This window comes from Leopardus geoffroyi, chromosome E1 (genome assembly GCF_018350155.1).
Source record: "Leopardus geoffroyi isolate Oge1 chromosome E1, O.geoffroyi_Oge1_pat1.0, whole genome shotgun sequence".
In the NCBI taxonomy this organism is placed as follows: domain Eukaryota; kingdom Metazoa; phylum Chordata; class Mammalia; order Carnivora; family Felidae; genus Leopardus; species Leopardus geoffroyi.
In genome coordinates this window covers 5,845,001-5,872,940 of record NC_059330.1, presented here as the reverse complement: position 1 = coordinate 5,872,940, position 27,940 = coordinate 5,845,001, and the positions used below count along the sequence as shown (strand labels likewise).

At 46.6% G+C, this 27,940-nt stretch overlaps 1 protein-coding gene and 1 long non-coding RNA gene across 4 annotated transcripts in view; one reads left to right on the top strand and one right to left on the bottom strand.

The window, feature by feature from the left end:
• Window positions 1-27,940, bottom strand: part of DNAH9 (dynein axonemal heavy chain 9) — a 339,411-nt gene that overhangs the window by 3,198 nt on the left and 308,273 nt on the right. Inside the window, exons 67-68 of the mRNA XM_045487400.1 lie at window positions 23,076-23,258; window positions 4,051-4,440 (exon numbers count right to left, since the gene is read on the bottom strand). Of these exons, the coding sequence (XP_045343356.1) occupies window positions 4,051-4,440; window positions 23,076-23,258 (573 nt within the window). The remainder of the gene's footprint in view (window positions 1-4,050; window positions 4,441-23,075; window positions 23,259-27,940) is intronic.
• LOC123603026 lies at window positions 17,879-21,870 on the top strand. 3 transcript variants are annotated; one of them, XR_006714684.1, is made up of 3 exons: window positions 17,879-17,929; window positions 18,274-18,441; window positions 21,498-21,870. It is a non-coding gene; the product is annotated as an uncharacterized LOC123603026 (long non-coding RNA). The 3 variants fall into 3 exon arrangements; XR_006714685.1 differs by lacking the exon at window positions 17,879-17,929 and adding an exon at window positions 21,038-21,178 and having other exon boundaries at window positions 18,012-18,441; XR_006714686.1 differs by lacking the exon at window positions 17,879-17,929 and adding an exon at window positions 21,028-21,178 and having other exon boundaries at window positions 18,012-18,441.

The window sequence follows — 27,940 nt, the reverse complement described above, 5'->3', positions numbered from 1 at the left end:
AAATCTGGAAAGTGGCCATTATTGCTTCAAATATTCTTTCTGGCTATTTCTCTCTCTCTTCTCCTTTTGGGACCGCTACTATGTAGATGTTTGCATGCTTGAGTATTCCTCAGGTTTCTAAACTGTTCATGTATTTTGTTCTTTTTTTCTGCTTCTCAGCTTGGATAATCTCAAGTGATACATTTCCAAGTTTGGTGATTCTTGTCTACTCAAATCTTCTGTTGAATTCCTCTATTTAATTTTAATTTTTTAATATAATTTTTATTTTATTTTTTAATGTTTATTTATTTTTGAGAGAGAAAGTACAAGTGGGAGAGGGTAGAGAGAGAGAGGGAGACACAGAATCCAAAGCAGGCTCCAGGCTCCGAGCTGTCAGCACAGAGCCCCACGTGGGTCTCGAACCCACAAACTGTGAGATCACGACCTGAGCCAAAGCCAGACACTTAACCAACGGAGCCACCCAGGCGACCCGAAAACTTGAATATTTTAAATAATACATTGTGGCAATTCCAAAAGTCAGGCTCCCTCCATAGAGTTTGTTGTTTGTTGAATGACTTTTCTGAACTCTCTATAGTCTGTCTTTGACACCTAAGGCTCCTGAAGTAGCCTTAGTTAGCTTGGTGGTTAGCACATAGTTGGACAGAGGTTTCTGAGACGCCTGGATCCAGTGAGTCTCACAGGTTCTGCCCCAGGGCTCTGTGCATGTGTTGCGCATGCCTCCAGGGCTCAGCCAGGCAGTTGAAAACTCTGCCTTAGCCTTCACTTCCTGCTTGCACAGAGCCTCAGGGTCAGCCAGAAGTGAGCTTACAGACTTCTCAGGGCTTTCTTGAGCCTGTGCACAGCCCTGCCCATGGGCATGGCCCTCTAGGTTTCCAAGGATGAGTTGGAGGTCATCTCATTCTCCAGCTTTTCCTTTTAAGCGGTAGCCTAGTTAGGCTAGTATTTGTAGTTAGCCTGGTATTTGTTCCACTGTTTATTTTTTTAATTATTTTTTTAATGTTTATTTCTGAGACAGAGAGAGACAGAGCACGAGTAGGGGAGGGGCAGAGAGAGAGGGAGACACAGAATCTGAAACAGGCTCCAGGCTCTGAGCTGTCAGCACAGAGCCCGATGCGGGGCTCGAACTCACGAACCGCGAGATCACGAACCTGAGTGGAAGTCGGACGCTCAACGGACTGAGCCACCCAGGCGCCCCTGCTCCACTGTCATCTACTACCTCAGGCAAGCTGGAGGTTAAATAGTTGTCTTTGTTTTCAGTACATGCCTTCAGGGGGGAAAGGTGTTGCCCTGGGTGAGCTCCAACTCTGGTCAGGTAAAGCAGACTTGTAAGTGGGGTCTTCCTGGAAACCACCACATAGGGAAAATAATGACCGTTTTCTGGGAATGGGTCTTTGAAAGTACTCCAACTCCGTTTTGCCCCCTCCAGTGGCTGGGAGGCTGCTGTGTTCGCTGTGACTAGAGCACATTGGTTTTCAAGGCCACCACAGAGTTGGTGGGGATGGGGATGGGAAAAGGGCAAGTTAAAAGGCCACAAAGCTTATTCTCTTACTGAGCTTTGGACATTTTTCTTCACTAAATACTCCTTGGGTTGCTGAAAGCCTTTAGTTGATTTCTAGAGTCCTGTGCAAAAGTTAAGCTCTGATAATGTGGGGCCAGTGTTATTTTCTGGAGGAGAGGATATTTGGACATTCTTACTCTTATGTTTTTGCTGACATCTTTTTGGGGGTAGAAACTGAGACTAAGAGTTCTTGGTGGGCGGGTATTGCTTTTTGGGAAGTTGTTATTAGTATTATTTATAAAAAAAATTTTTTTAATGTTTATTTATTTTTGAGAGAGAGGGTGAGGGGCGGGGGCAGAGAGAGAGGGAGACACAGGATCCGAAGCAGCTCCGGGCTCTGAGCTGTCAGCCCAGAGCCCGATGCGGGGCTCGAACTTATGAACCACAAGATCATGACCTGAGCCAAAGCCAGATGCTCAACCGACTGAGCCACCCAGGTGTCCTGGGAAGTTATTATTATATAGAAACAAGGTCATAAAATACTGGGGTTGGATGATTGGAATCAGTGTCTTTTCCCCCTCCCCCACAGTGCTGGCATTCTTCTGAACCTCTTCCCCACTGGCTAACTTTGGGTTTTTTTTGATAGTCTAGCTCTGGCCACCCTACAGCACCCTACACCTAATAGCATCCAGGTGTGACCCCCCTGCTCACAGAATCTTGGACAAATGTTCAGGTGGAGAAGGGGAGGTCAGCTTCCTTCTCAAGGTTCAGGCTGTTTGAACACTGTCCCGCTTTGCTGTCCTCTCTGTTGGCCCTTGATTGGTTCCATAGAGCTCCTATGACAAGTTACTACAAATTTGGTGGCTTAAAACAACAGAAATGATTCTTTCACAGTTCTGAAGGCCAGTCTTTTTTTTTTTTTTTTTTGCTAATTTTTCTTATTTTCTTTACTTTTTTTTTTTTAACTTTATTTTGAGAGAGAGAGCACATATGCATAGCAGGGGTAGGGTAGAGAGAGGAGGAGAGAGAATTCCAGGCAGGCTCCACGCTGCCAGTGCAGAGCCTGAAGTGGGGTTCAAATTCACAAACCTGGGGAACATGACCTGAGTCGAAACCAAGAGCCGGTTGCTTAACCAACTGAGCCACCCAGGCACCCCTGAAGGCCAGAGTCTTAAATCAAGGTGTAGGTAGGGTCTGTGCCTTCTGGAGGCCCTGAGGCAGAAACTATCCCATGTATCTTTCCTGGCTTCTGGGGGCTTCCTTGGAATTCCTTGGCTTATAGATACATCACTCCAATCTCTGCCTCTGTCCTCACAGGGCATTCTCTTCTGTGTTTCCAACATGGCTTCTTATAAGGATACCAGTCCTTGGATTTAGGGCCTTCTCTGCTCTAGTATAACCTCACCTCAACTGCATATATCTGCAAAGAGCCTCTGTCTAGATAGGGGCACATTCTGAGGTTCTAGGTGGGCACGAATTTTGGTAGATACTGTTGAATCCAATACAGCTCTGTATGTATATTTACATGGCCTACGTGGCCTTCTATGATATCTTAGATCTTTTTTCCCCTCATGTTTATTTATTTTTGAGGGGGGGGGAGGGAGCACACAAGTGGGGGAGGGGCAGAGAGAGAGGGGGAGACACAGAATCCAAAGCAGGCTCCAGGCTCTGAGCTGTCAGCACAGAGCCCAACATGGAGCTCAAACTCACGAGCTGTGAGATCGTGACCTGAGCTGAAGTCGGACACTCCACCGACTGAGCCACCCAGGCGTCCCTATAGTTCAGATCACCTGACAGCTTTTCCCCATTAACTCTGTACTAACAGCTAGGAATAGTTAAGTGGCACTTGCCGAGCGGGATAGGTGACTAAGCACTTCTTCCAGATCATGTGTTATCACAAACGTGAACTTGTTCTGGAGGTATCCATCCTTGCCCGTGTCATTTATCCCAGCCAATCTTAGGGTGACTCAAATCTCTATTAGGCTCCAGTGAGGAACCCTTTCAGAATGTCACGTTGAAATAGTATCTACGGGGCTCCCTTTGGAGATGGGGGCAGTGTAAAAGGCAGAAGGGATTCCTGTCCTTCTAGAGCTCGTGGATGAGGAAAGTGGCCCTGGAAGGTGAAATGACATCCCCAGGGCGGGCAGCCAGCATCAGGGATAGCTCGAGAGTTAGTGACTCACACTTCTGGAGCATTCTCTGTGTGCCGGGCACAATTCCAGGTGTCCCCGCATATGAACTCATCTTTTCCCCTTTCACACTTGAGGAAACTGACATTCGGAGAGGTAGAACCACGTCCCAAGGTCCCAGAGTTAACGGATGGTAGTGCTGGGATTCAGATCCGGCCAGTTTGGTTCCAGAGCCCTTGCTTTTAATCGGCGCAAAGCCTGTGCTCTCCGCACCGTCCCTGGCTGCATGAGAGTGCCTTGAGAGCCTCAACGAAAGGCCACCCAGGTCAGAAGGTCCAGGGCATCCCCTTTGCACAATCACCCTCTATGGAGGCAATGTGTAATTTAATCAGCCCACAGAGGGTGTCCCACCCCAAGATTTACCTGTACATCCCAGCGAGCGCCTTCCACAAAGAGGCCATGGATGTAGGCCCCCTCCCGAGGGGCGCTCCTGAAGTCCTCCCTGTTCTTCTTTGTCACGTCACACTGCAGGGCCATCTGGTCCAGTGGCCACTCGTTCTTGCGGGCCGTGGACTGCATGATGGCGGTCAGGAAGGACTGGGGGTTGAAGAAGCCTGTCAGCCACACCGTGGCAGGCATGGCGAAGTCTCCTATCCAGGCCTCCAACTCTTTGATTCGGTCGAGGAGGTCCACAAACCAGGCTCCCAGGCCTGCCGTGGAGGGGTAGGCTCGCCTGGCCCAGGGCTCTGGCACCGTGTCTAGGTACAGGGCGTTCTGTAAGTTCTCCATGTCGCTGGTCATGGTCAGCTCCCCCTGTAGACGAGGGGCAGGAGGGGACAGAGTGAGGGGGCAGGAAGTCCCTGGAGACAACCGGCCATAGGGACCGCTGGCTCATGGCCGACAGGCAGACAGATGAGTCCAACAGTGGTGGCCATGACTGTCCCTAATACTTGGTTTGCAAGGTGTGTGAGTCCACACCTATGTACTGACAGCAGTCGACGTCCACTGCAGACCTCAGACCACCTGTGGGTTCTCTACCCTAAAGCCTGGGTGCTGGCTCTCCTCCCGCCTTTGCAGTGGGCCCCGCCTTTGCAGCGGGCCCCGCAGCTCAGAAGCACGAGAGGCCCGAGGCTGGACGATCTGTGTCCCCCCCAAATCAAGGATCTCCCCCAGAACCAAGGTAGGAGATACACAGTCAACTTGAAGGAACCCACCTCCAACTGCTAGATGAAAGGTTACGTCGAAAACCATCATTAGGTTAGATTTTGTAACTTTGGTTATGACACGGATCTCCAGCAATCTCTTTCCTTTTTTTTTTTTTTTTTTTAAATGTTTACTTATTTATTTATTTTGAGAGAGAGTCAGCAAGCAGGGGAGCAGAGAGAGAGAGAGAGAGAGAGAGAGAGGGAGAAGGAGACAGGAGACAGGAGACAGAATCCCAAGCAGGCTCCACACTGTCAGCACAGAGCCTGATGCGGGGCTCAAACTCACGAACCACGAGATCATGATCTGAGCCGAAATCGAGAGTCAGATGCTTAGCTGACTGAGCCACCCAGGCGCCCCTCCAAATTTCTTGAAGACCCCATCTCTATTGTAGTGGTTTCTACACAGGGGTTAGGGTACACGACAAGGCTCGCGTTATGGGCTGAATGTTTGTGCCCTCCCCACCGACACCCAAATTTCCGTGTTGAAATGCTAACCCCCAGTGTGATGGTATTAGGAGGTGGGGCCTCTGGAAGGTGCCTGGGTCATGAGGTGGGGCCCTCATGAATGGGATTAGTGCCCTTATTATAAGACCCCAAAGAGCCCCTTCACCCCTTATGTCTTGTGAGGACACAGAAAAAAGATGGCTGGCTGTGAACCAGGAAGTCGGCCCCTCCCTAGACACCAAGTCTGCTCATGCCTCTAGAACTGGGAGAAGTCGATTTCTGTTGTTTATAAGCCACCCAGTCTGGTAATTCAATTATAGAAGTCTGTGTGGACTGAGACAGCTTGGCTCACCCTAAGTGCAGACCGTTAAAATGTCACACGGGCCTCCCTGCGCCCCGAGTCCCCTTGCCTGTGGGATGGGAGACTGGACCATGTAACTCTATGACCATTTAACTCCTGGAACTGTTAAAAAAGAAAAGTTAAATATGCCTCCCTTAAAGGTGAACATATTTCGGGTCCTAAGTGACAGCTAGAAACTAGCCCTCTGACCCCTGAACTTCTTCATGAACTTAACAGAGGAGACTGTAGCCGTTACTCTCTCTGCCCTAGAGTCGAGTGGCTGGGCTATTTTCAGATATAAATACCTTCATATTTTATACAAGAACTAAACATCCCGATCAGCCCAGTGCCAGGTAGGCCAGCCCGAATGAGTACAGCCCAAATCATGGATGCTTTTCCCTCAAGTAAACAGATCATATTCCAGCGACAGAAAACAGATTTCCTTCCAGGTGTCTGCTCAGCCTCACGGGGGTGGCTCACCAAAGAAGACTGTGGTCGAGGGTTCCGAGGCCACCCCCCGGGTCTGACAGGAGGTATGAGCATCCCATGTCTACCCTCCAGGCTTATCGCTTCTAAACACACCCAAATCAGGAGAACAAAAGTTCCTTCTGGTAGATTGCCCCAAGGGTCTTCTGACACGAACAGAAGTTGAAACAAAAAAACATTGTTCTTTTTCCTGGACTCTTTACTTCAGAGGACACTTCTGAAAAGAGGCTACGAAATACTCCTCGTACATTGGAGCCAAATTCAAGGTTCTGAGACAGAGTGTCTTCCTCATGCCCTCAATTCTGTGAAAAGTCATTGTTATACGTAGTTGGTAATTTAGGTATTAGTAAGGTTTGCCAAAAAGCAGCTGGTTATTTAATAAAATAGCATTAAGTCTCAAAAGTAAATTTAGTGCAAAGGGAAAAAGTAAATGATCAAACCCTCTCTTTCGTGAGACCCATCTGTGCAACTTTTTCTTGCCTTATCATACTATCTAAGACCTTCATTCCAACGAGAATAAAAGTGATAAGGGCACACATCCTTGCTTCCTTCCAAACTTAGAGGGAAAAAATCATCTTCCAACATTAAGAGCGATAAGTTTTCCTTAGATGTCCTTTACTCTGTTGAGGAAAGTCTCTTTTCTTAGTCTTCTGATATTTTAAATCAAGATTCACTGTTAAATTTTGTCAGATGCTTTTTTTTTCCTTTATGGAGATGATTACGTGGTTTTCTTATGCAGTGCATTTATACGGTGAACTCCATTGATTGAGTTTTCAGCGTTAAAGCCAGCCTTGCAGTCCTGGGATGAACCCCATGTGTCCACGATGTGTTATCCTTTTCTTATGTTGTATGATTTCATTTACCAACATCTTGCGAAGGATTTTTGTATTTGGGTTTATGAGTAGTATTTGTTCCCCCTTTTCTTTTCTTTTCTTTTCTTTTCTTTTTAAAAATTTTTTAATGTTTATTTATTTTTGAGACAGAGCACAAGGGGGGGAGGGTCAGAGAGAGAGGGAGACACAGTATCCCAAGCAGGCTCCAGGCTCCGAGCTGTCGGCACAGAGCCCAATGCCGGCTCGAACACACGGACCGTGAGATCATGACCTGAGCCAAAGTCGGATGCTCAACTGACTGAGCCACCCAGGCTCATTTTCTTTTCTCATGGTATCTTTGGTTTTTCTCATAGTACTTTATGGCCTCATAAAATTTGTTGGGAAGTGTTCCCACTCTGCTTTCTTATTTATTAAAATATTCTGTAAACCGTGTCGTAAACAGATGTGCTGTCATCCAGGCTCTGTTGTTCCACACGGGCAGAGCCCAGGTGGAGTAGAGTTAGCATCATTCTGAAGGGCCCTAGGATTCTGGGAGTGGTGAATGAGCACTGGCTTCAACTTAAGTCACCAACTGCAGTAGCACCTAACAAGAGAGTCAGCCTGTCCTTTGAAGCTTTGAAGCCAGGCTTTGACTTCTCTCTAGCTATGGAAGTCCTAGATGGCGTCCCCTTCCAGTAGAAAATTGTTTGTCTGCACTGAAAGCCTGTTGCTTAGTGTGGCCACCTTCATGAATTATCTCAGCTCGATCTTCTGGATAACTTGCTGCAGATTCTATATCAGTACTTGTGGCTTCATCTGGCATTTTAACGTTACAGAGATGGCTTCTTTCCTTAAACCTCCAGAACCAACCCCTGCTAGCTTCAGACTTTTCTGCAGCTTCCTCACCTCTCCCAGCCCTTGTGGAATTGAAGGGAGTTAGGGTCTTGCTCTAGATGAGGGTTTTGCTGGGGCGCCTGGGTGGCACAGTCGGTTAAGCGTCCGACTTCAGCCAGGTCACGATCTCGCGGTCCGTGAGTTCGAGCCCCGCGTCGGGCTCTGGGCTGATGGCTCAGAGCCTGGAGCCTGTTTCTGATTCTGTGTCTCCCTCTCTCTCTGCCCCTACCCCGTTCATGCTCTGTCTCTCTCTGTCCCAAAAATAAATAAACGTTGAAAAAAAAAATTTTTTTTTTAGATGAGGGTTTTGCTTAGGGCAATGTCGTGGCTAGTTTGGGCATCTATCTAGACCACTAAAACGTTCTCCACATCAGCAATAAGGCTGTTGTACTTTATTATCATTTGTGTGTTCCCCAGAGTGGCCCTTTGCATTTCCTTCCAGAACTTTTCCTTTGCATTCACAACTTAGCTAACCGTTTGGTGCAAGAGGCCTAGCTTTATGTCTTGTCTTGTCTTTCAACATGCCTTCCTTGGTAAGCTTAATCACCCGCAGCTTTTGGTTTCAAGTGAGAGACGTGTGACTCTTCCCTTCACTTGAACACTTAGAAGCCATTGTGGGGTTATTAACTGTCCTAATTTCAATATTGTTGTGTCTCAGGGAATAGGGGGCCAATGGAGAGGGAGAGAGACAGAGGAATGGCCAGTCGATGGAGCAGTCAGAACACATAAACAATGATCAATTGAGTTTTCTGTTTTATTGTTTTATTTTTTTAAATAATTTCTTTCAATGTTTATTTTTGAGAGAGACAGAGAGCGATCGGGGAGGAGCAGAGAGAGGAGTAGGGAGCACAGAATCCGAAACAGGCTCCAGGCTCTGAGCTGTCAGCACAGAGCCCAACGCGGGGCTTGAACCCACGAACCACAAGATCATGACCTGAGCCAAAGTCGGACACTTAACTGACTGAGCCACGCAGGCGTCCCAAGTTTGCTGTTTTAAATGGGCATGGTCTATGCACTCCAGAGCAATTACATTCATAATATCAAAAATCACTGATCACCATAACAAATATAATACTGAAAAAGTTTGAAATATTGTGAGAATGACCAAAATGTGACACAGAGAAATGAAGTGAGCAAATGTTGTTGTTAAAATGACACCTACAGACTTGCTCAATGCGAGGCTGCCACAAAACCTCTATTTGTAAAAAACGCATTACCTGCAAGGCTCAGTAGAGTGAAATGCAACAAAATGAAGCGTGCCTGTATTTAGCTTTCTTTTGTGAAGAATTTTTGCTTTGTTTTTGGCTGGTCAAAGAGTTCTGGGTTTATCATTTTCTTTTCCTCTAGTCCTTTAAGGATCTCTCTCCACTGTCTCTGGCTTGCATAGCTCCCTATGAGAAGTCTGCTGTCATTTTTCTCTTTGCTCCTTTGCATATACTTCAGCCCTCCTCCTGCCCCTCAGCCCGTCTGCTTTACCCTTGGGTTTCCTCAACTTCATTATGAGTTACCTTTACAGAGTTTTCATTGGGTATATTCTTCATGGGGCTTGTTGAGTTTCTTGTGCCTGTGGGTTTGCAGTTTTCACCAAATTTGCAAAACTGTGGCTCTCATTTCTTCAAGTATTTTTTTTTGTCTGATTCTCCCCTTTACCTCTGTCCTCTGAGACCCCAATTATTGTATGTTAGACCATGAGACCACAGGTCACTGTTGTGCTGTTTACTTTTTTAACGTATTTTTTCTTTTTCCTTCACTTCGGATAGTTTCTTTTGCTATGTTTTCATCAGTTGCAAATCTTCCAAAGTGCATGTTTCATTCAGCTACTGTATTTTACATCTCTGTCAATTTCATTTTTTATCTTCTATTTGTACTTCATCACGCTCTTACTTTCCTCTGTCTTCTTCAGCATACGGAGCAAACTTACAATTGGCTCTTAACCTCCTTGCCTGTGAATTCCATCATCCCTGCCATTTCTGGCTCCATTTCAACTGATCTGCTTTTCTCCTGGATATGGATCAGATATTCCTGCTTCTTTACATGCCTGTAATTAGTTTATGTCAGACACTATGAATTTTACAGTTTTGAGTGCTGGATTTCACTGTATTCCTTTAAATAGTACTGGAAATAATTTTTTTGTGGCCTGCAGTTAATTTACTTGAAATCAGTGGATCTGTTGGAGGCTTGCGTTTCAGCTTTGTTGCGGGGGGAGTGCAGACCAGCTTTCAGTCTTAGTCTGGGTCCAGTTCAGCCCACTGCTGAGTTGCTACCCTTCTGAGAATCCTCCCTGATGCCTCCTGTTTTTGTCTTTCTTTCTGCTCCAGCTGGTGGGAACACAAACTATTCCCAGCTCTGCATGAGCTCCAAGAATTCTTTCTGCTCCTTTGTCATGGTTCCTTCCCAGCTTGGGTAGAGTCTTCTCACTCATGTGCAGAGAGAGCATCAGCCAGCAGAGTGTCGGTGGATCTCTCTGCAGATGTCTGAGACTCTTTTTCTGGGCAGCTCCCTGCCATAGGCACTCTGGCCTGCAGACTCCACCACCGTGGCCTCCACGAGCTCTGCTCTGCATGTCTCGGTGCAGCACAACTGCGGAGCTCTTTCCTGAACTGTAGCCCAGAAACCGCGTGCACGTCGTAAGCTTGCACAATGAAGGGACTGCATTTCTTCTTCCCTTTCTGTCTCGTATCACAGTTATGTCATTATGCGTTTGTCCAAACGCCTGGGATGTACAGCACCAACAGTGAGCCCCAGTGTAGACTACACTACAGGCTGTGGGTGATTGTGATGAGTCAGTGTGGGCTCCTCAGTTGTGACAAATGGACGACTCTGGTGGGAGATGCGGCTAGCGGGGCAGGCTGCGTGCGGGGGCAGGGGGTATGTGGGAAAGCTCTGTACCTTCCTCTTAATTCTTCTGTGAACCTAAAACTGCTCTAAAAAAATAAACTCTTATAATAAAAAAAATGCAATACTTAATTTTTAACACCATTTGGAAATCTGGAATCGTTTTGATAGAGGAACATAAAATGCGTAACTTGGCTTTCTTAAAAATTTCTCACATCTGCTTGTAATATGGTGTTAATTCATTCTGACGATGGTTTTGCATTTGCTAATTGAATGTGCAAGTGACAGAGCATTAGAGAATGTACTGTCTCTGAGGTGGTGCCAGTTTGAGAGCGAAGAACAATTTAGGAAAAGAGGAAACCATCCACCTTGCAGTTAGGTTTCTGAAGTCAGTATTCCCACGACCTTGAGCTGAAGTAGATATGACTCACGTTCATAGCAGGAGCTGAGAAGTAAAGGGAGAACCTCGCCCCAAATTCACTCAATGTAACTTGTGTCCTTTTCTTAGGAGAAGAGGAAATATATAATCTAGGACAGCATGTCCGGACAGCTGTTGAGAAAACATCAGTTTCCAGGGCACCTGGGTGGCTCAGCCGGTTAAGTGTCTGATTTCGGCTCAGGTTATGATGTTATGGTTTGTGAGTTTGAGCCCCACGTCAGGCTGTGTGCTGACAGCTCGGAGCCTGGAGCCTGCTTTGGATTCTGTGTCTTCCACTCTGCCTTTCCCCTGTGCTTTCTCTCTCTCTCTCTCTCTCTCTCTCAAAAATAAATAGACATTAAACAAAATTTTTTTAAAAGAAAAAGAAAACATCAGTTTCCTAAGGTGTTGACAGATTGGTGGAGGCTGGGGTGAGTCAGACAGCAAATTTCTGTGGCCAAGCTCTGGGTAAGTGGGCCCTTCTTAAGGACTCAAGCTATACTGTCATACGGAAACCTTTTTTTACATTTGTTGAAGCCCAATTTCCTCAAGTTCCTCCCGCCTGCACCCTGTGTGACCCTGATTGATATCTGTACTCACTTGCTAACAGGTCAAGAGTCAACAAGAAGACAGCTTACAGGGGCGCCTGGGTGGCGCAGTCGGTTAAGCGTCCGACTTCAGCCAGGTCACGATCTCCCGGTCCGTGAGTTTGAGCCCCGCGTCGGGCTCTGGGCTGAGGGCTCAGAGCCTGGAGCCTGTTTCCGATTCTGTGTCTCCCTCTCTCTCTGCCCCTCCCCCGTTCATGCTCTGTCTCTCTCTGTCCCAAAAATAAAAATAAATGTTGAAAAAAAAAAAAGAAGACAGCTCACAGGGAAAACATGGACTCCTTCTCGAGGGGCTACAGGATGCACCCTGTCCTGGTGGCCCGCTCCTGTCTGCTTTTCCTTCCCTAGGAAAGTGGTCTCGGCAACCAGCTTTCATTTGTATGAAACACAGGAGGTGAGGAGATAGGCGGGGGGCGGGAAGCAGGAGCGATATGGGCCTGCGTCCCTTCCCATCTGGCTTCCCGACTGAGGGAGACAGCAGCCCGTCCAGCTGGGTCTTCTGATGGAAGACCAGAGGCACGCGGGCCACATCGGCTGCCCGGTGAGTGGTGACCGGAAGTCGTTGAAGGGCCAAAGCAAGGCCCCCCGTCAGACCTGCACATGCAGTCAGCACACAGTGGCACAAAGAACCGAGTAGCTGTCCAAGTCAGCAAGGTGGATTTCAGTGTGAGCATCGTTCACATATTTAGAAACAGGTCTTGTCCACTAGTCACCGAAAGCCTAGGGAAAAAAGTCTGACGTCCTCACACATTTGAATAATCGGGGACGCCTGAGTGGCTCAGTCGGTTGAGCGTCTGACTCTTGATTTCGGCTCAGGTCGTGATCTCACAGTTTGAGATCGAGCCCCGCATCGGGCTCTGTGCACTGACAGTGCGGAGCCTGCTTGGGCTTCTCTCTCTCTCTCTCTCTCTCTGCCCCTCCCCTGCTTGCTCTCTCACACAATAAATAAATTAACTTAAAAAAAATCTATATTTAAAAAAACATTTGAATAATCAGAAACAATTCCCAGCCCTACCCAGCGTCTAGGCTGGTCACGGCTCCACCAGAGAGGGCACCGCCCAAACGCAGTACCACGCAAGCCGCAAATGTGGGCGGTGTGTGTAATTTTCAATTTTCTCATCGCCACAAAAAAAAAAAGTTAAGACTCAGATGAACTCAATTTTCATAATATATTTCATTTAACTCAATATATGTAAAATGTCAAATATTTTAATATGTAGTTAATATACAAATTAATAGGATAGTTTATGTTTTTTGTCTTATATCATTGAAATATGGTATTTATTTATTTTTACTTTTTCATGGAAAATTTTTCCTTTTATTTTCATTCCAGTGTAGTTAATGCACAGTGTTATGTTAGTCTCTGGTGTCCAACATAGTGACTCAACAATTCTGTACATTACTCAGTGCTCATCTTGATAAATGTTCTCTTATCCCCATCACTTTAGAGTGACCCCATCCCCCCACCCCCTTCCCTCTGGTGACCATCAGTGTGTTCTCTATAGTTAAGGGTCTTTTCTTTCATTGGTTTCTTTTTTCTTTGTTCCTTAAGTATCACATATGAGTGAAATCATATGGTATTTGTCTTTCCCTGATTTATTTCGCTTAGCATTATACTCTCTAGATCATCCATGTTGTTGCAAACGGCAAGATTTCATTCTTTTTTATGGCTGAGCAATATTCCATTGTGTATATGTGTATGTACACACACACACACACACACACACACACACTACATCCTCTTTATCCACTCATCTGTCAATGGACACTTGGGTTGGTCCATCAATTGGCTATTGTAAATAGTGCTGCAATAAACATAGGGGAGCACATATCTTTTCAAATGAGCGCTCTCATCTTCTTTGGGTAAATACCGAGTAGTGAGATTACTGGATCATAGGGTAATTCTGGTTTGAACTTCTTGAGGAACCCCCACACTGCTTTCCACAGTGGCCGCACCAATTTGCATTCCCACCAGCAGTATGCGAGGGTTCCTTTTTCTCCACGTCCTTGCCAACACTTGTTGTTTCTTGTGTTTTGAATTTTAGCCATTCTGGTAGATAGGAGGTGATATCTCATTGTGGTTTGATTTGCAATTCTCTGATGATAAGTGATGTTGAGCATCTTTTCATATGTCTTTTGGCCATCTGTGTGTCTTTTGTGGAGAAATGTCTGTTTATGTCTTCTGGCCAATTTTTTTGAGGTTTTATTTATTTTTGAGAGAGAGAACGAGAGAGAGAGAGAATGTGCACGTGTGATTGGAGGAGGGAGAGAGAGAATCCCAAGTAGGTTTCATGCTGACAGTACAGAGCCCAACATGGGGCTCTACCCCATAAACTGCAAGATCATGACCTGAGCCGAAATTGAGTCGGGTATTTAATCTTAACTGACTGAGCCACCCAGGCACCTGCCCATTTTTAATTTGGATTATTTAAGTGTTGATTGTAAAAGTTCTTTATATATTTTGGACACTAACCCTTTATCAGATATGTCATTTACAAATATCTTCTTCCTTTCAGTGGGATGTCTTTTAGTTTTGTTGATTGTTTCCTTCACTGTGCAGAAGCTTTTTCTTTTCATGAAGTCGCAATAGTTTATTTTTACTTATGTTTCCCTCGCCTCTGAGACTTATCCAGAAAGCTGTTGTTATGGCTGATGTCAGAGAAGTTCCTGCCTGTGTTCTCTTCTGGGATTTTTATGGTTTCAGGTCTCACATTTAAGTCCTTAATCCATTTTGAGTTTATTTTCGTGTATGGCATTAGAAAGTGTCTAGTTTCATTCTTTTGTAACTGTCCAGTTTTCCCATCACCATTTGTTGAAGAGATTTTTTTCCCCATTGCATATTCTTGCCTCTTTTGTTGAAGATTAGTTGACTGTATAATCATGGGTTTATGTCTGGGCTTTGGTCTGTTCTGTTACTATATGTGTCTGTGTTTGTGCCAGTACCATACTGTTTTGATTTCTACAGTTTTGTAATATAACTTGAAGTCTGGAATTGTGATACCCCCAGCTTTGTTTCTCATTTTCTTGTGGTTCCATACAAACTTTAGGATTGTTTGTTCTAGTTCTGTGAAAAATGCTGTTGGTATTTTGATAGAGATTGCATTAAATCTGTAGATTGCTTTGGATAGGACGGACACATTAACAATGTTTGTTCTTCCAATCAGTGAGCGTGAAATGTCTTTTCATTTGTTTGTGTCATCTTCAATTTCTTCCATAAATGTTGTATAGTTTGTAGATGACCGGTCTTTCACCTCTTTGGCTAAGTTTATTCCTAGGTATCTTGTTATTTTTGATGCAGTTGTAAATGGGATTGTTTTCTCAATTTCTCTTTCTGTTGCTTCATTATTAGTGTATAGAAATGCAACAGATTTCTGTACATTGGTTTTGCATCCTGCAACTTTACTGAAATCATTTATCAGTTCTAGTAATTTTTTGGTGAAGTCTTTAAGGTTTTCTTTTTTTTTTTTTTTTGGATTTTTGTTTTTCAAATGCTTATTTATTTATTTTTGAGCGAGAGAGGTAGACAGCAAGCAAGGGAGGGGCAGAGAGAGGGAGACAAAATCCTAAGCAGGCTTGGCACAGAGCCTGATGCAGGGCTTGAACTCACCAACCGTGAGATCATGACCTGACCCGAAACCAAGAATCAGACGCTGAACTGTCTGAGCTACCCAAGCACCCCTGTTTTTTTTTTTTTTTTTTTTTTTAATCTTTAAGTAAGCTCCACACCCAACATGGGGCTTGAACTCATGATCTTGAGGTCAAGAGTTGCACGCTCTACCAACTGAGCCATCCAGGTGCCCCTTTAGTGTTTTCTATCTATAGTATCATATTATCTGCAAATATTGAAAATTTTACTGGGGTGCCTGGGTGGCTCAGTCAGTTAAGCGGCCGACTTCAGATCAGGTCACAAACCGATCTCATGGTTTGTGAGTTCAAGCCCCGCGTCGGGCTCTGTGCTGACAGCTCAGAGCCTGGAGCCTGTTTCAGATTCTGTGTCTCCCTCTCTCTGACCCTCCCCCGTTCATGCTTTGTCTCTCTCTGTCTCAAAAATAAATAAACGTTTAAAAAAAAAATTAAAAAAAAAAAAAGAAAATTTTACTTCTTCTTTACCAGTCTGGATGCCTTAAAATTTTTTTCTTGTCTGATTGCTGTGGCTAGGACTTTCAGTACTATATTCAATAAAAGTGGGAACAGTGACCATTTTTCTCTTGTTCCTGACTCTAGGGGGAAAGCTGTCAGATTCTCAGCATTGAGGATGATGTTAGCTGTGATGTTTTCATATATGGCCTTTATTATGTTGAAGTAGGTTTCCTGTAACCCTACTTTGTGGAGGTTTTTTGTTTTTTTGTTTTTTCAGTCATGAATGGAGGTTGTACTTTATCAGGTGCTTTTTCTGCATCTATTGAAAGGATTGTGTGGTTTTTATCCTTTCTCTTATTTATGTGAAGTGTCATGTTCATTGATTTGTGAATATTGAACCACTCCTGCATTTCAGGATTAAATTCCACTTGATTGCAGTGAATGATGTATTTAATGTATTGTTGGATTGAGTTTTCTAATATTTTGTTAAGTTTTGCACATCTCTGTTCATCAGAGATATTGGCTGATAGTTCTCTTTTTATGTAATGTCTTTATCTGGTTTTGGTATCAGGGGAATGCTGGCCTCATAGAGTGAATTTGGAAATCTTCCTCCCTCTTCTATTTTTTGAAATAGTTTGAGAAGAATAGATATTAACTCTTCTTTTAATGTTTGGTAGATTCACCTGTGAAGCCATCTGGTCCTGGGCTTTTGTTTTTCTGGGAGGTTTTTGCTGATTCAATTTCATTGCTGATAATTGATCTGTTTAAATTTTCTATTTCTTCCTGATTCAGTTTTGGGAGGTTATATGCTCTTAGGAATTTATCCATTACTTCTAGGTTGTCCAATTTGTTGGCATATAGTTTTTCATAATACTCTCTAATAATCCTTTTTATTTCTGAGCTGTCAGTTTTTATTTCTCCTTTTGCATTTTTGAAGTAGGCTACACACCCACCATGGAGCCCAATATAGGGCTTGAACTCACAACCCTGAGGTCAAGACCTGAGCTGAGATCAAGAGTCAGATGCTTAACTGACTGAGCCACCCAGGAGGCCCTCTCCTCTTTATGATCTTGTTTTCGTCCTCTAGCTCTTTCTCTCTCTTTTTTAAATGAGTCTGGCTAAAATGTTATCAATTTTGTTGATCTTTTCAAAGAACCAGCTCCTGGTTTCACTGAACTGTTCTATTGTTATTTTTTTAAAGTTTCTATTTTGTTTATTTCTGCTCTAATCTTTATTATTTCCTTGCTTCTATAGTTTGTTCTTCTTTTTCTAGCTCCTTTGGGTGTAAGGTTAGGTTGAGATTGTTCTTGCTTCTTCAGATAGGCCTGTATTGCTTTAAACTTCCCTCTTAGGGGGCGCCTGGGTGGCGCAGTCAGTTAAGCGTCCGACTTCAGCCAGGTCACGATCTCGCGGTCCGTGAGTTCGAGCCCCGCGTCGGGCTCTGGGCTGATGGCTCAGAGCCTGGAGCCTGTTTCAGATTCTGTGTCTCCCTCTCTCTCTGCCCCTCCCCCGTTCATGCTCTGTCTCTCTCTGTCCCAAAAATAAATAAACGTTGGGAAAAAAAAAAAGTTAAAAAAAAAACAAAAACTTCCCTCTTAGAACCACTTTCGCTTCGTCCCAAAGATTTTGGACTACTGTGTTTTCATTTGCATTTGTCTCCATGTATTTTTTTCTTTCCTCATTGATTGGTTGGCCCATTCATTGTTTAGTAGCATGTCCTTTAACCTCCATGTATTTGTGCTCTTTCCACATTTTTTCTTCTAGCTAATTTCTAGTTTCATAGCATCGTGGTTAGAAAAGATGCATGGTATGACTTTGATCCTTTTGCATTTGTTGAGACTTATTATGTGGTCTGCCGTGTCATCCATGTGCGCTTGAAAAAAATGTGAATTCTGCTACTTTAGGATGGAACGTTCTGAATATATCTGTTAAATCCATCTGGTCCAACGTGTCTTCCTTCTCCCCTCCCCCCAATTTTTTTTAATATTTGATATAATAAAATTTATTTATATTTGAAGAGAGAGTGTGAGTGGGAGAGGAGCAGGGAGAGAGCAGCCACAGAATCGGAAGCAGGCTCCAGGCTCCAAGCTGTCAGCACAGAGCCTGATGTGGGGCTCGAACCCACAAACGTTGAGATCATGACCTGAGCCGAAGTCAGACGCTTAACCGACTGAGCCACCCAGGTACCCCCCCTTCCCTTTGTGTTTGTGTGTGTGTGTCCCCTTCAAAGCCAGTATTTCCTTGTTGACTTTCTGTTTGGATGATCTTTCCATTGATGTAAGTGGGTTGTTACAGGCCCCTACTATTGTATGACTATCGGTTACTTTTTTTAATGTGTTATTGTTTTATGTATTGGGGTGCCCTCATGTTGGGTGCACAGAAAGATTTACGATTGTTACATCTTCTTGTTGAATCGTCCCCTGAATATCTAACGTCCTTCTTTGCCTCTTGTTACAGCCTGTTCCCAAGTCTATTTTGTCCAATGTAAGTATTGCTACCCTGACTTTCTTTTCACGTCCATTTGCAGGATAAATGCTTCTCCATCCCGTCACTTTGAATCTGCACACATCTTCAGATCTGAAATGAGTCTCCTGGAGGAAGCATACAGATGGGTCTTGTTTTCTTATCCATTCCATCACCCTATGCCTTTTGATTGGAAGCTTTAGTCCATTTAGATGCAAAGAATTATTGACAGGTATGTACATATTTATTGCCATTTTGCTACTTGCTTTATGGCTGTATTTGTAGTTCTTCTCTATTCCTTTCTTGTTCTCTCACTATAAATGGGCTTTCTTTAGAGACTGATTTGGATTCCTTCCCCTTTATTTTTTGCACATCTGCTGGGTTCTGACTTGCGGTTACCATTAGGTTTGTGTGTAACATCTTTTGCATATAACCGTCTATGGGAAGTTGATGGCTGCTTCCGCTTGAACCCCTTCTAAAGCACTAAATATTTACCCCTTTCTCCCCCATGTTTTAGGCATGTGGGGTCATGCTTTACATCCTTTGATCTTGTGAATCCCTTGAACGATTTTTATAGGTATCGCTAATTTTACTGCCTTTGTGCTTCCTCTGTTCCTACTCCTGTGCGTCGGTCCTCTGAGACAGGGAGCTTGCCCCCGCCCCCGGGACTAAGGCCAGCCGGGTTGGAGGGGGAAGATCCTCAAAGTGCACGAGCTGGGGGAGATGCGGTCTTAGGAAGGTTTGCGCTGGTCTCCTGGGGAAGGGGACTCAGCGCAGGACTGAGGCAGTGGCATACCGCAGAAGCAAGTTCCTTCGGTAGTAAATGTCCCTACACTGGTTCCTACAGGTGGCCTTGGGTTTATGCCGGAAGGCGGGGGAGGCAGCTCCTTTGTTCCTGGGGGAGTCTCCCTAGGATCTCCGTCCCTCCAGACATGCTCGGAGATTAGTAAATAACTCTCCCTCCCAGGCATTTTTCAAAATCCTGCTTTGATGTTGTATCTGCGCAGGCTGTCTTTTGTCCTGTTTCTTTAAGGGACTCGGTTTCCTTTTGGCCTCTGGTTCTCCCAGAGCTGAGCCTGCTGATTTTTAAAATTCTAGGTTTTTGAGTTCCGCCGGTTGTAAGAACTCATGTAATTTGGCCCCTCCGGTTTTCAAAGCCAGATGTTGCCAGGGTTTGTCCCCGCTGTGAGTGCTCCCCAGTGTGACAGTCTGTTTCTCCCCCTTCCCACCCTCTTTGATGCGGCCTCTTTACTTTTAGCTGTAGAGGTTGTTCTGCCAGTCTTCGGGCCATTTTCTGGGTTATTTACACAGATGTGAGTGTCACCTAGTTGTACCTGTGGGTGAGGCAAGCTTCCCAGCCTCTTTCCTAAATACGGTGTTTCATTTCTGCTTAACAGAACATCTCAATTTGGACCAGTCACATTTTAAGTGCTACCCTGTCATTGGTTGCTACTGTAGACAGTACAGATCTAGGAATTTAGCTTCTCATGTAATTTTTCTACCCAGGCAGAGGATTTCCTGGGCCCACTGCCATCCGTACATGGCTCTTTGAAAGCTATACCTAGCTGTTACTGTAAAGAAAGAAACTGGCCTTTGGGAGTTTTGTACATCAGACTTTTGTGCGTTTGGTTAGTGGGAGTCCGTACCTTTGACCAATCAGCTTGGAGTACTTGCAGGACCTAATTCTTCGTTGTGTTATGGCTACAAGGCAGAGGTCTTTTTTCTCCCTCCAAGTTCATTTGTTTTGAGAGCGAGGAGCAGGGACAGAGGGAAAGAGAGAGAGAGAATCCCAAGCAGTGTGGAGCCTGATGCTGGGCTCGAGCCCATGGACTGTGAGTCTCCCAGGCGCCCCAAGGAGCCAGATGTCTTACTGTGGTGAATCCCCAAGACAGTTCCTCTCTCTGGGAACGTGGCTGTGGCAAACTGACGTCCCTTAGGCGGCTCCCCTACCTTCCTCCACCTCTTCTGTGCTTTGAGCCCCTCCGCTCCTCGGGCTTAGCATACTGTGCCTCTCAGTTCAGCTGATACTTTTTGGGTAGCCTTCTGGCTTCCCATCCCGCTAGTTGTGAATGGTTACAAGTTTCTCTACCATAAATGCTATGAATATTGACTTAATGATTTAAAACGTCATACCCCTCCTAACTTTGGGGCCCAGTCTGAGCCTCTCGGGTGTGCTGGGTAGCGTGAGTGGCCCTCTGTCCTCCTGAACCACTCCCAGGACTTTAACGTGACTGTGTCCCAGAGAAGGGGACGGCAAGAAGGGGAACCTCAGAATCTCCTGCCAGGTGAGCCGGTCTACAGAGCCCGTCTTGCTGTCCCAGCAGCGTCCTGGTGGGAAGCCAGGAGTTGAGCAGATGCGCCCTGTGTGGTGGGGCCCTCCCCGGCCAGCTCCTCCCCTGGACCATCAGGTCGCTCCCCTTTCTGAACTCTGTCGCCGTCCCCTCGCCCCCTGATCTCACCACCTTCTTCTACCTACTTGTCTTAACACTGTGCTTCACAGACGGCTCATCCCAAGGATCACCTGGCTGCTGCTTGAAGATATAGGCGACCAGGCCAGTCTGGGGGCCTGTCCTAATGAGACTGGGTTTAGAGGACAGCGTTTTAGAGGGTCTGCTCTCGGGCGCCTGGGTGGCTCAGTCGGTTGAGTGTCTGACTCTTGACTTCGGCTCAGGTCGTGATCTCATGGTTCGTGGGTTCGAGCCCCGCACAGGGCTCTGCACTGACAGCGTGGAGCCTGCTTGGGATTCTCTCTCTCCCTCTTTCTCTCTGCCCTTCTCCCGTTCTCTCTCTCAAAATAAATAAACTTAAAAAAATAAAGTGTTCTCCAGCTCACAGAGGGACCAGGAGGAAAAGGCCACAAATGCACAGCTGTCCTGACTGCTTGTGGGTCAGTGTTCTGTCACTGCCTTCTGAAACTCACCATACCCCACTTACTCGCCTGAGTGGACCCTCTGCTCCGGCCAAAGCAGGTAGCTCCTAGAGCAGGGTTAGGGTTCCTCTTTTGGAACCGGTGGAAGATTCTTCTCCTTGTCCCCACCGGTGTCTCCCCTGCCCCCTCCAGCCACTTCTCCTCTGGGGCCTTCCCTCCTCCCACGGCTCTCTGTGCATCTTGTGTTGGGATCTGCCTGTGTGCTCCTTCTGGAGAGGAAGGCCCCCCTTTCGGTCTCCCTGCACCCACCGGCATGGAGTGCTGAGACCTGTCCAGGGCGCTCATCGGTCAGCTGTGCTTGAACCAGACTGGGGAAGGCAAGCAGAAACGTCCTCACCCACCCCTTCCTCTGCCCGCAGGCACACTCGGGGATTCACCCAACCCCAGTCATGGCTCTCGGAAGAAACACGACTGAATGGATTGGAAGATGGATGGGTAAGTGCACTGCACAAATTGCACGGATTTGATAAGCTAAGGCTACAGCAAAGCTCCTGGAGGTAATTACCAAGAGAGACCTGTGTACCACAGTCACGGACCTGTGTAATGTGACAGGCAAAGGCCTTGCTCACATTCGAGACCGTTCTATGAAACTCTGTGTTTCATTTGATCACAAGCTGGCACGTAATTTGGAAACATGACCAAATACAGTCTTCGACACGCCTTTCTGTCCTTTCTCCTTGTTTCCCTCCATCTAAACCGGCAGGCAGGGGTGGGGAGAAGGAAATGAACAGACAAAAAAAACCAAAACCCACTAACGTAGATTTTGCAGGCTGTCTCATAGTTTCTATGTGACTACTTGTGACAAGATGCGTGGCTGTGTGACTCCAAGAGCCGCGCCCCAGGCCGCGGGTCACACTGCAGACCTCCGGGCCCGGCCGGGCATTCGCTGCCAGCTTCCCTTCCGTCTGAAGGTGCCAGTGTAAACGGACCGCAGTCCCCTTCCTCAGCTCCTGAATGGCAGCCTGCCCTCCCATTCAGCTGTCATCGAGGTGCACGGTCCATCGGGGTCCACGCCAGGCCCCTGAACAGTTCTCTGCTGGTACGTAAACTTGCTTGAGTCACTGGGGGCAGAAACAGCAGACTCTTTCGTTGCTCAAGAGGTAGGAAGAGGCTTGGATCTCTCAATCCAACCTTGACGTTGTCAAAGGTGAAAATTCTCCCCTTTCCCCCGATGGGGCCATAATAGTCATCAGCTGATACTCTGGGGGGACTTACTACATGCCAGGGATGGTTCTAAACATTCTATGTGGATCAACTTACTTAGTCCTTCCCCAAAGCCTTATGAAGCAGGACCTTTTGCCTGTTCTACGGGCGAAGAAGCTGAGACACAGTGAGATGTAAGTCACTTCGCTAGGGCCACACGGCAAAGAAGCATAGGGGCTGGGAGGCGACCCCAGGACCGTCTAGTTCTAGAACCTGTTTTTTTTTTTTTTTAACGTTGATTTATTTTGAGAGAGAGAGAGAATCCCAAGCAGGCCGCGCACTGTCAGCACAGGGCCTGACGCGGGGCTCGAACTCACACACTGAGCTGAGGTCAAGAGTCGGACGCTCAGCCGACAGAGCCGCCCAGGCGCCCCTAGAACCTGTACTTTTATTGAGCGCGACTTTGACCCCCATGGAAGCAACTTATCCTACGTCAGTAGAAGGCACCGGGCTGGGGAGACCCTCTCCTTGCTCCTCGGAGTGTGGTCTCCTGGGGGGCTCCGAGCCAGCCCGGCTCATTCCACCCTCGCAGCTGCATGCTTTCGGAGCCTTGCGTCTTGACCTCCCTGCAGCCCAGCCAGACCCTGGCGTCTGGAAGCCACACCTCCCCGGGCACTCAGATCGCTCTAGGACGGCTCTCCAGCGCCCCAGTCCGCGGGAGCCCCCTCTCCCCAGGAGCGTCCGGCCGTGTCCTCTGGCGGTGCCCCTTCCCACCAAGACCTCACCCACCGTACCTTTAAGCCGAGGTCCAGCTCCCTCAGCGAGCGCTGGATCTCTCTGGTGAGGATGTTCATCCGCTCACACTCCTGGAAGGCAACGACGATGTAGGGGCTGTGCTCCTCCACTCTGGCCATCAGCTCCGGCATGTTGAACTCGTCTGTCACTCGCTCCAGTATTTCTTCCAGGAGGACCTTGACCTGGCCCGTAACAGGAAACACAGGGTGAAGAAGGGGCCCCAACTCTCCAGGACTCGATTCCCCTGCGATACGGCGGTCAGGATGCCCGTCAGCCACTCCCCGCCATACTCTCGCATTGTCTACTCCCTTCAGAGTTTCCATGAGGCCGCCCTGCAGTTTCTGTCCTTGGGTCCTGGAAGAAGCATCCCCATCCAACACGTGAACCTCCTCCCCAGCCCCACGCTTCCTTTGGCCACACAAGCCATCAGCTAATTAGACCACGGGAGCCAGGGTGTCTCTCCCGGAAAGTTGGAAATGAAGCACTCAGATCCTGGGTTGTTTGGGGGCAAGCGCTTGGAGGCTGAGTCTGCCATTTTGAAGTAAATGAATAAGCCCAGGAGGTCTGTCAGCAAGAAAGAAAAACGGAACAAGTATAGTCATAATAGAACATGTAGCCAGCGGAGAGGGAGGGAGGGGGCCAGAGAGCTGGGCTCCTGGCACACTGTTCTGCCCATTGTCCCCCCTCTTCTGTAACAGGTCCCCGTCTCCACCTGGGAAATCCCCTCCTCCCCACCGTTTTGGGGTACAGTCACAGAGCCCGATCCTCCCATGATCTAAGTAGATGATCACTCCCAGGAGCACAAAAATTTGAATCTCTGGCCCAAGATTCAGGGGCAGAAAGTGGCTAGAGCCACTGGGATATCTGTCCTTCCTTCGGTCAGTTCCTTTTGACAGAGTGGGCTATTTCTTGCCCACATTTCAGCACAATTAGTCTCTGTTGCTTACAACCAAAGAGCCTCGGCTGAGTTAATGCCGTTCCGTTACGCATTACCCACGCGAGTGCAAGCAAGCCATCTAGGTCTCCATCTTTTTATCTATAAAAATTTCCAAGAGCATCTTTCTCCACCTCCCCCCCCCCCCCCGCCCCCCCCCAACTCCCAGGGGCTGATGCAGAGATCAAATTGAGTGAACTGATGCATGTGGCAGCATCTGAAAGCTAAACAGACCTACAGAAAGGGTTATTAATATTCACTCTGCCTTGTATTGTTAGCACACAATACATTCTCTAGGAAAAGAGCTGATGTCTGAAAAGGGAAAGTAAAACCTTATCTCCCTGTCACAAAGGGGTCTCTGGTGCTGTCACAGCAAAAACCAGAACGGAATTTTACCGGTACCTGAGAGCTGTTGCCAGGGGTAGAAGACAAATGGCTAAAATTATATCCTATTTCTATCGCCGGAGCTGAACTTGAAGAAACAGCCCTATATCGGACATCACGCACAAAGAGATGAAAAGATAGGCTGGAGGCACTGTCCCCAAAATACACCGGACACGGAGAAAGAGACTTCTCCCGTGTCCTGATCCGTCCGAGCAGGATCTGGAGGCCAGGCCTGAGGACGAGCAGGATTGCTAGGGAAGGGAGCAGGTGCACAGACACGAAGAAGCCCGTGGGCCCCTCCGTGGGAGGAGAGGGTTGCAAGGGATGTGGTCTGATTGTTTCCACAAGCAAACGTCTCTGCCTTTTTGTTGTCCTTTTTGAGCAATCTGTTTCCCATAAAAATCTAAGCGTTACAGATATTCATTACAAACAAAACCCTCTCACAATTCTTCCCTCAAAGGGGGGGGGGGGAGATTCACTGTTACTGTTACTTTATGATTCCTGCAGATGTCCTTGATGCATATAACCATCCATCCATTATCCCCCCACGCATCAGTTTTGTCTGTCTGTCCTGTCTTCACTCCTCGCTCCCTCCTTTCTTTCCATCTATCACCAAGGGAGTCCTGTCATACTTGCTTTTTGTCTTAAAATAAATCCTGCACACGCTATCTTGTTAGTATATATGGACTTGCCTTATTTTTTGTAGCTGTATATATACTGTTACATATATAATAAATAGTATCTAGTAGATATTATTTTGCTGTTTGGGATGGATACCTGGGCTGCTTATCATTTGTACGACTGGGGTCAATCCTGTAATAAACACACATACCATGAAATCTGTGTACTTTGGAGTCTTTCCACTGGTTGAATGCCTAGACACAGAATTCTGGGTAAAAAAAAGCGTGAACATTTTAAATTTTAGCAGCTGTTGTTCTGGAAGGTAAGGGTCCACCAACAGAGAGAATGTCTGTTTTCTTGTGCCCTCACTGCTGCATACTGTCACTTTTAATTTTTTATTTATTTTACTAAATTTTTAGTGTTTTACTTATGTTTGAGAGAGAGAGAGAGAGAGAGAGAGAGAGACAGACAGAGTACTAGCTGGGGAGGGGCAGAGAGAGAGGGAGACACAGAATCCGAAGCAGGCTCCAGGCTCTGAGCTGTCGGCACAGAGCCCAACGCGGGGCTCGAACTCACGGACCGTGAGATCATGACCTGAGCCAAAGTCGGACGCTCAACCGACTGAGCCACCCAGGCGCTCCTAATTAATTTTTAAACTATTTTCGTTTGAGAGAGAGCGAGTGTGCACAAGTGGGGACGGGGGGAGCAGGGGGAAAGAGAATCTTAAGCAGGCTCCGTGCTCAGTGCAGAGCCTGATGCAGGGTTTGATCCCACAACCCTGGGATTATGACCTGAATCGAAATCAAGAGACAGACTCTCAACCCACTGAGCCACCTCTTGATATTGTCACTTTTAAAACTCTTTGCCATTAGGTGGAAAATGATATCTCACATACCTTCATTTAGTCGGGAGGGACATTGACAATCCTGTGCTATTTTTATCGGCCCTTCGAATAACTGTGTGAATTTCTTTTGTGTCCGTCTGTCCCCATCTTCTGTCCTTCTCTCGTCCTCCACATGTAAGAACTTTTCATGTGTTAGTGAGATCCGCCCACTTCCCAGTGTCTGTGCTGCAGAGAGGTTCTCCTAGCTGCTCTCTGACTTCATTCATGAGGTTTGTTTGCTTTGCAGATCTGGTTTTAAATTTTTCCAGTCGCCAAATGTGTCAATCTTTATAGATTCTGAGCTGCTTTTTTTAAAAGAAGGTTTGATAATGCCCTCCTCTTTGTAAGATCACAAAAGCATTCACCCAAGTTTTCTTTTAGTACTTTTTATGTTTTCATTGAAACATATTTAAATGCAGCCATCTGTGACACAAGGAGGGAGGAAGCCTGCTTCGCTTTTCTCCAGATGACTAGTCAGTTGTTCGACACCAGCAAAATCCAGCAGTCAAGGGCAAATGGGGGAAGCAGGAAAGGTGTATGTCCAAGGGGGGCCGCTGGAGCCAGCGTGATGGGCTGGGTTGTGTCCCCCTAAAACTCATCTGTGGACATCCTCCCCTCCACAATGTGACTGTGTTTAGAGACAGGGCCTTTAAAGAGGTGACTGAGTTAAAATGAGACTATTGAGGGGCACTTGGGTGGCTTAGCTGGTTGAGCATCCGTCTTCGGCTCAGGTCATGATCCCAAGGTTCGTGGGTTTGAGCCCCACGTCGGGCTCTGTGCTGACAGCTCAGAGCCTGGAGCCTGCTTTGGATTCTGTGTCTCCCTCTCTCTGCCCCTCTCCTGTTCATGCTCTGTCTCTCTCTCTCGAAAATAAACAAACATTAAAAAAAAAGAAAAAGAGGGGCGCCTGGGTGGCTCAGTCAGTTAAGCGTCCGACTTCAGCTCAGGTCACGATCTCGCGGTCTGTGAGTTCGAGCCCTGCGTTGGGCTCTGGGCTGATGGCTCAGAGCCTGGAGCCTGCTTCCGATTCTGTGTCTCCCTCTCTCTCTGTCCCTCCCCCGTTCATGCTCTGTCTCTCTCTGTCTCAAAAATAAATAAACGTTAAAAAAAATTAAAAAAAGAAAAGAAAAAGAAAAAGAAATACTCTTTGGGTGAACTAGAAAAGCAAACCGCTGAGGCATCTGGGTGGCTCAGTTGGTGAAGTGTCCGACTTTGGCTCAGGTCATGATCTCACAGTTCGTGGGTTTAAGCCCTGCATCGGGCTCTCTGCCATCAGTGAGGAGTCTGCTTCGACTTCTGTCTCCCTCTCTCTCTGTCCCCGCCCTCTCAAAAATAAATAAACATTAAAAAATTAAAGAGGAGAGTCTGGGTGGCTCAGTCGGTTCAGCATCCAACTTCGGCTCAGGTCATGATCTCACGGTTTGTGTGTTTGAGCCCTGCATCGGGCTCTGCACTGGTAGTGTGGAGTCTGCTTGGGATTCTCTCTCTCTCTCTCTCTCTCTCTGCCCCTTCCCAGCATGCACACACTCTTTCTCTAAAAAATAAATAAACTGAAAGAAGGGAGGAAGGAAGGAAGGAAGAAAGGAAGGAAGGAAGGAAGGAAAGAAAGAGAGGGAGGGAGGAAGGAAGGAAGGAAAGAAAGAGAAAGAAAGAAAGAAAGAAAGAAAGAAAGAAAGAGGGAGGAAGGAAGGAAGGAAGGAAGGAAAGAGAAAAGAAAGAAGGAAGAAAGAAAGAAAGAAAGGAAGAAAGAAGGAGGAAGGAAGGAAGGATGAAAGAAAGAAAGAAAGAGGAAGGAAGGAAAGAAAGAGGAAAGAAGGAAAGAAAAAGGAAGGAAAGAAAGAAGGAAGGAAGGAAAGAGAAAGAAAGAAAGAAAGAAAGAAAGAAAGAAAGAAAGGGAAAGAGAGGAAGGAAGGAAGGAAGGAAAGAAAGAAAGAAAGAAAAAGGGAAAGAGGAAGGAAGGAAGGAAGGAAGGAAAGAAAGAAAGAAAGAAAGAAAAGAAGGAAGGAAGAAAGGAAGGAAGGAAGGAAGAAGGAAGGAAGAAG